Source organism: Elephas maximus, chromosome 27 (genome assembly GCF_024166365.1).
Source record: "Elephas maximus indicus isolate mEleMax1 chromosome 27, mEleMax1 primary haplotype, whole genome shotgun sequence".
Classification (NCBI taxonomy): Eukaryota; Metazoa; Chordata; class Mammalia; order Proboscidea; family Elephantidae; genus Elephas; species Elephas maximus.
The window spans coordinates 18448474-18455387 of record NC_064845.1 but is presented as its reverse complement, the minus strand read 5'-3'; the positions used below and the strand labels follow the sequence as shown (position 1 = coordinate 18455387).

Genomic DNA, 6914 nt, shown 5'->3' with positions numbered 1-6914 from the left:
TGATACATGGCATAAATAGAATACCAAACATAACTAAAAATGCACAAAAAGCAGATGAATTAGATAAATGGGATCTCCTAAAATTAAACACGTATGTATATCAAAATAATTTTACAAAAGAGTAAAAAGAGAACCTACAGACTGGGAAAAATTTTTGGCTTTGACATATTTGACAAGAGTCTAATCTCTAAAATCCGTAGAAAAAGTTAACATCTCAACATCAAAAAGACAAGCAACCAGTTAAGAAACGGGCAAAGGATATGAACAGACTCTTCACCAAAGAAAACGTTCAGATAGCTAACAAGCACATGAAGAAATGCTGAAGATCACTAGCCATTACAGAGATGCAAATTAAAACTACAATGAGATATATCTCACCCTGGCATTACTAGCACTAATCAAAAAAAAAAAAAAAAAAAAGTGAAAGAAAATAACAAGTTTTAGAAAGGTTGTGGAGAGATTGGAACTCTTATACACTGCTGGTGGGAATGTAAAATGGTACAGCCACTTTTGAAAATGGTGTGGTACCTCCTTAAAAAGCCAGAAATAGAAATACCATAAGACCCAGCAATCCCATTCCTATGCATATACCCTAAAGAAATAAGAGCCATGACACAAATAGACATAGGCATACCTATGTTCATTGCAGCATTATTCGCAATAGCAAAAAGACTGAAATAATTTAATGCCCATCAACAGATGTATGGATTAACAAATTGTGGTACATACACACAATAGAATACTATGCAACAATAATAATAATTTTGTAGGACACTATGCTGAATGAAATAAGCCAATCGCAATAGGACAAATATTTTATGAGACCACTATTACAAAGAAACAAGAAAAGGTTTACACGTGGAAAAAAACAAAACAAAACTTTATTTGATGGTTACCAGGAGTGGGGAGAGGAGGTAGGGAAAATTACCAAATAGAAGGCACATTTTAATACTGGTGGAGGGAAAGGCAATAAACAATATGGGGGAAACAAAACACGACCAAGGCATGGGAGAACACTGAGAGGAATGCAAGTACAAAGGGCAACAATAATAATTACTATAGCACAGACAATCCAGCAACAATAGTATTAACAAGCACTAATTTACGAATGTCAAAAAGTATGGGAGGGTATAAGGGAACACACCCACCTGCAGATACAGGTTTGGTGGTAGATATTTCCACATTCTTACCTGTAGGAGTTGCTTATATATTAATATAGACAACAGAGTGCACAAGGACCACAGTCATGCAACTTCTTGGACATAACCAAATACGTCATGGGACGAAGTTCCTAGGCTAAAAAGGTAAAGGACCGTAGACTCAGGGGATATCTATATCAATTCATACAATGTAGCTCATAAAGACAAATCTCTGCATCTTATTTTGGTGAGTAGAGTCTGGGGTCTTAGAAGCTTGCAAGCTGGCATCTAAGATACAGCTATTGGTCTCTGACTGCCTAAAGCAAAGGAGAATTAAGAAAACCAAAGACCCAAGGGAGCAATTAGTCCAAAGGACAAGTGGACCACATGAACCACAGCCTACACAGCCCCGAGACCGGGAGAACTAGATGGTGCCTGGCTACCTCTACTACCGCTCAGACTGAGAGCACAACAGAGGGTCCTGAATAGAGTGGGAGAAAAACTGCAGAATAAAAACTCAAATTCACTAGAAAAGACCAGATTTACTGGTCTGACAGAGACTGGAGGAACCCCCAAAACTATGGCCTTAAGTTTCTGAACCAGAACTGAAGCCATTCCCAGAGACCACCCTTCAGCCAAACCACACATGGGCCCATAAAATAAACAAAAACACCCAAGAGTAATGTGCCCCTTAGAACGAGAAATTATATGAGATCAAAAGGGCAACATTTGCCCAAAAGCAAAGATGAGAAGGCAGAACGGGGTAGCAATTCAGGATGAAAAGAAACCAGGAACCCAAGGAGTGCTGGTACATTGTGGGGAATAAAATCAATGTCATGAAATGCTTTATGTACAAACTACCAAAAGGGAAACTAATTTGCTCTGTAAACTTTCACCTAATTAACAATAAAATATTTTTAAAAATGAAAGACCAAAGTGTCAACTGCTACTTTTTTTTTTTCCTAATTGGTATTTTATTGGTTGTTCCGAGGACCAGAGACATTATGAACAATTTATACACAATTCTTAATGTTCACACCAAAAATCTAAAAAGCCATACATATTATAGTTCTTTGCTAAATTCCAGCTTTAAATTTGGAGGCAAATTTTCCATAAGAGGATATCAAGTACCAATTATCTTCCATTGTTGATAAGCTCTACCATGCTAAGAAAGGCCCACTAATTCACAATTTAATATCACACACACCACACACTCCAATGTTCAACATTTCTTAGCACATAACAAAGTTATTAGAAAAATTGGACCACCACGACCAAAGATGTTATAGAACGCACAGTGCTGACAGGGAGAGCCAGGACGAGGGAGCCATTTTCTTGAAGAAACAATTCTACTAAAAAACAACATGGAAATAGAATTAAAAATGTTCAAGACATATAAATACATGACTGTGACTCCAAAATGCCCTAAGTATGCTTTGTATTATGGGATATAAAAACTGCTCCCCACCCCCCACCTGCGGAATGTTCCATTGACACCCAAGACCATAGAAGCATCCCACAATTCAACATTCTGCTATTTTCTGGTTGCACCAAAAAGTGAACAACCAGCAAATGATATTGCCTCTTAAAAAAAAAGAATTTACATTTAAAAACTGGAATTTCCTCCTTCTTAAAAATGTTTCTAGAGATATTAAAAAACTTATGTTTATAAAATAGGTGATAAAAATATTTCTCTGGATTGTACAATAAGGGAGATACAGGGACCACTGATAAGACAGGGTAGACAAACATTGATCAACTTGGCTTCTTCCTCTCCTGTTTCATCCGAGGCTGGACTCTTCTAGTTTTTAATTTCTCCATTTTCTGCAGGTAAATCTTTAGAGCCTTGGTTAGCCACTTCAGCGTGTTTTCCTTTTGCTCCCCTTTTCCCTTTTCTTTGCACATCCTTGACTGAAGATTTTTCCTTTTGCTGCTGGCTTTTTGGGTAGGTGTCCACTTTTTCAGGAGCAGGTTTAGCTGACCACCTCACCAGCCTCCTCTTGGGCTCCTCCTTCACCACCGCTTCTGCTGAGCTGACCTTCCTCTTGGGCATCTTGGTGGTGAGGAGGGTGCTTCACGGGTGACTGTTGGGTGCAGCTCACCTAGAACCTTCTAGAAGCTGGGCTGCCTGGCTGCTGCCACTCTGCCTCTGCGCAAGCTGCCCGGACCCACCTTCACAGCTATTTTAAAGCATAGATGAGAAGGTTGGGGGACAGGGAGTTTCAGTAAATGGAAGTGAAAAAACTGGAACAGAAATATCCAGAATGTTGACACAATGTGAAGAATGTAACCAATGTCACTGATCATTATGTCTACCCAAATATAACCACAAAATGGGAGCAGGTTTTGCTGTGTATATTTTCACCAAAAATAAAGTTAAATACACATTTAAAAAAAAATCAGTGTACAAGATTAAATGCAGGAATAACACCTGAAACTGGTTCTGATTCTAATTTTCCAGATATTTAATGTCTTGTCTGGGAAAATTAGAGAATTTTCTACTCCTCAGTTTTATTTCTGTATAAAGAAGGGAGTTGAATTTTTGAAGTTCAAGGATTACTAGTTCTACCCCTTGAATGGGGATTATTAAGAAACCTGGACTTAACCTAATTCTACGATATAGGTTTTGCATAGTATATATAACTATGTATATATATATATATATATATATGATTGTTGTTGTCGTTGTGAGGTGCCGTCGAGTCGGTTCCGACTCATAGCGACCCTGTGCACAACAGAATGAAACACTGCCCGGTCCTGTGCCATCCTTACAATCGTTGTTATGCTTGAGCTTATTGTTGTAGCCACTGTGTCAATCCACCTCATTGAGGGTCTTCCTCTTTTCCGCTGACCCTGCACTCTGCCAAGCATGATGTCCTTCTCCAGGGACTCATCCCTCCTGACAACATGTCCAAAGTATGTAAGACGCAGTCTCACCACCCTTGCTCTAAGGAGCATTCAGGCCGCACTTCTTCCAAGACAGATTGTTTGTTTCTTTTGGCAGTCCATGGTGTATTCAATATTCTTCGCCAACACCACAGTTCAAAGGCATCAACTCTTCTTCAATCTGCCTTATTCATTGTCCAGCTTTCACATGCACAAGATGTGATTGAAAATACCATGGCTTGGGTCAGGCGCACCTTAGTCTGATGCCTTTGCTCTTCAACATTTTGAAGAGGTCCTTTGCAGCAGATTTGCCCAATGCAGTGCATCTTTTGATTTCTTGACTGCTGCTTCCATGGCTGTTGATTGTGGATCCAAGTAAAAGGAAATCCTTGACAACTTCAATCTTTTCTCCGTTTATCATGATGTTGCTCATTGGTCCAGTTGTGAGGATTTTTGTTTTCTTTATGTTGAGGTGTAATCCATACTGAAGGCTGTGATCTTTGACCTTCATTAGTAAGTGCTTCAAGTCCTCTTCACTTTCAGCAAGCAAGGTTGTGTCATCTGTATAACGCAGGTTGTTAATGAGTCTTCCTCCAATCCTGATGCCCTGTTCTTCTTCACATAGTCCAACTTCTCAGATTATTTGTTCAGCATACAGATTAAATACGTATGGTGAAAGAATAAAACCCTGACGCACATCTTTCCTGACTTTAAACCAATCAGTATCCACTTGTTCTGTCCAAACAACTGCCTCTTGATCCATGTAAAGGTTCCTTATGAGCACAATTAAGTGTTCTGGAATTCCCACTCTTCGCAGTGTTATCCATAGTTTATGATCCACATAGTTGAATTGCCTTTACATAGTCAATAAAACACAGATAAACATCCTTCTAGTATTTTCTGCTTCCAGCCAGGATCCATCTGACATCAGCAATGATATCCCTGGTTCCATGTCCTCTTCTGAAACCGGCCTGAATTCCTGGCAGTTTCTTGTCGATATACTGCTGCAGCCGTTTTTGAATGATCTTCAGCAAAATTTTGCTTGTGTGTGATATTAATGATATTGTTCTATAATTTCCACATTCGGTTGGATCACCTTTCTTGGGAATAGGCATAAATATGGATCTCTTCCAGTCAGTTGGCCAGGAAGCTGTCTTCCACATTTCTTGGCATAGACGAGTGAGCACCTCCAGCACTGCATCTGTTTGTTGAAACATCTCAATTGATATTCCATCAGTTCCTGGAGCCTTGTTTTTCGCCAATGCCTTCAGAGTAGCTTGAACTTCTTCCTTCAGTGCCATCGGTTCCTGATCATATACCACCTCTTGAAATGGATGAATATCGACTAATTCTTTTTGGTATAATGACTCTGTGTATTCCTTCCATCTTCTTTTGATGCTTCCTGCGTTGTTTAATATTTTCCCCATGGAATCCTTCACTATTGCAACTCGAGGCTTGAATTTTTTCTTCAGTTCTTTCAGATTGAGAAACGCCGAGCGTGTTCTTCCCTTTTGGTTTTCCATATCCAGCTCTTTGCACATGTCATTATAATACTTTACTTTGTCTTCTCGAGACACCCTTTGAAATCTTCAGTTCTTTTACTTCATCAATTCTTCCTTTTGCTTTAGTTGCTGGACACGCAAGAGCAAGTTTCAGAGTCTTCTCTGACATCCACCTTGGTCTTTTCTTTCTGTCCTGTCTTTTCAGTGACCTCATGCTTTCTTCATGGATGATGTCCTTGATGTCATTCCACAACTCATCTGGTCTGTGGTCACTAGTGTTCAATGTGTCAAATCTATTCTTGAGATGGTCTCCAAATTCAGGGGGGATATACTCAAGGTCATATTTTGGCTCTTGTGGACTTGCTCTGATTTTCTTCAGTTTCAGCTTGAACTTGCATATGAGCAATTGATGGTCTGTTCCACAGTCGGCCCCTGGCCTTGTTCTGACTGATGATATTGAGCTTTTCCATCGTCTTTTTCCACAGATGTAGTCAATTTGATTTCTGTGTGTTCCATCTGGCTAGGTCCATGTGTATAGTCACCATTTATATTGGTGAAAGAAGGTATTTGCAATGAAGAAGTCGTTGGTCTTGCAAAGTTCTATCATTTGATCTCTGGCATTGTTTCTATCACCAAGGCCATATTTTCCAACTACTGACCCTTCTTCTTTGTTTCCAACTTTTGCATTTCAATACCAATCACCAGTAATTATCAATGCATCTTGATTGCATGTTTGATCAATTTCAGACTGCAGCAGCTGATAAAAATCTTCTATTTCTTCATCTTTGGCCCTAGTGTTGGTGGCAAAATTTGAATAATAGTTGTATTAACTGGTCTTCCTTGTAGGCGTATGGATATTTTCCTATCACTGACAGCGTTGTACTTCAGAATAGATCTTGAAATGTTCTTTCGGATGACGAAGGCAACACCATTCCTCTTCGAGTTGTCATTCCCAGCATAGTAGACTATATGACTGTCCAATTGGAAATGGCCAATACCAGTCCATTTCAGATCACTAATGCCTAGGATATCGATGTTTATGCATTCCATTTCATTTTTGACGATTTCCAATTTTCCTAGATTCATACTTTGTACTTTCCAGGTTCTGATTATTAATGGATGTTTGCAGCTGTTTCTTCTCATTTTGAGTCATGCCACATCAGCAAATGAAGGTCCTGAAAGCTTTCCTCCATGCACATTATTAAGGTCGACTCTACTTTGAGGAGGCAGCTCTTCCCCAGTCATCTTTTGAGTGCCTTCCAACCTGGAGGGCTCATCTTCCAGCACTGTATCAGACAATGTTCCACTGCTATTCATAAGGTTTTCACTGGTTAATGCTTTTCAGAAGTAGACTAGTCTGTCTTAATCTGGAAGCTCAGCTGAAACC

At 39.4% G+C, this 6914-nt stretch overlaps 1 protein-coding gene across 1 annotated transcript; it reads right to left on the bottom strand.

Annotated features, from left to right (window-relative positions):
• Positions 1-2940: 2940 nt before the first annotated feature.
• LOC126068498 (non-histone chromosomal protein HMG-14-like) lies at positions 2941-3192 on the bottom strand. Its single transcript, XM_049871113.1, has one exon. The coding sequence runs from the start codon at positions 3190-3192 to the stop codon at positions 2941-2943; it is 252 nt and encodes an 83-aa protein (XP_049727070.1).
• Positions 3193-6914: the final 3722 nt, after the last annotated feature.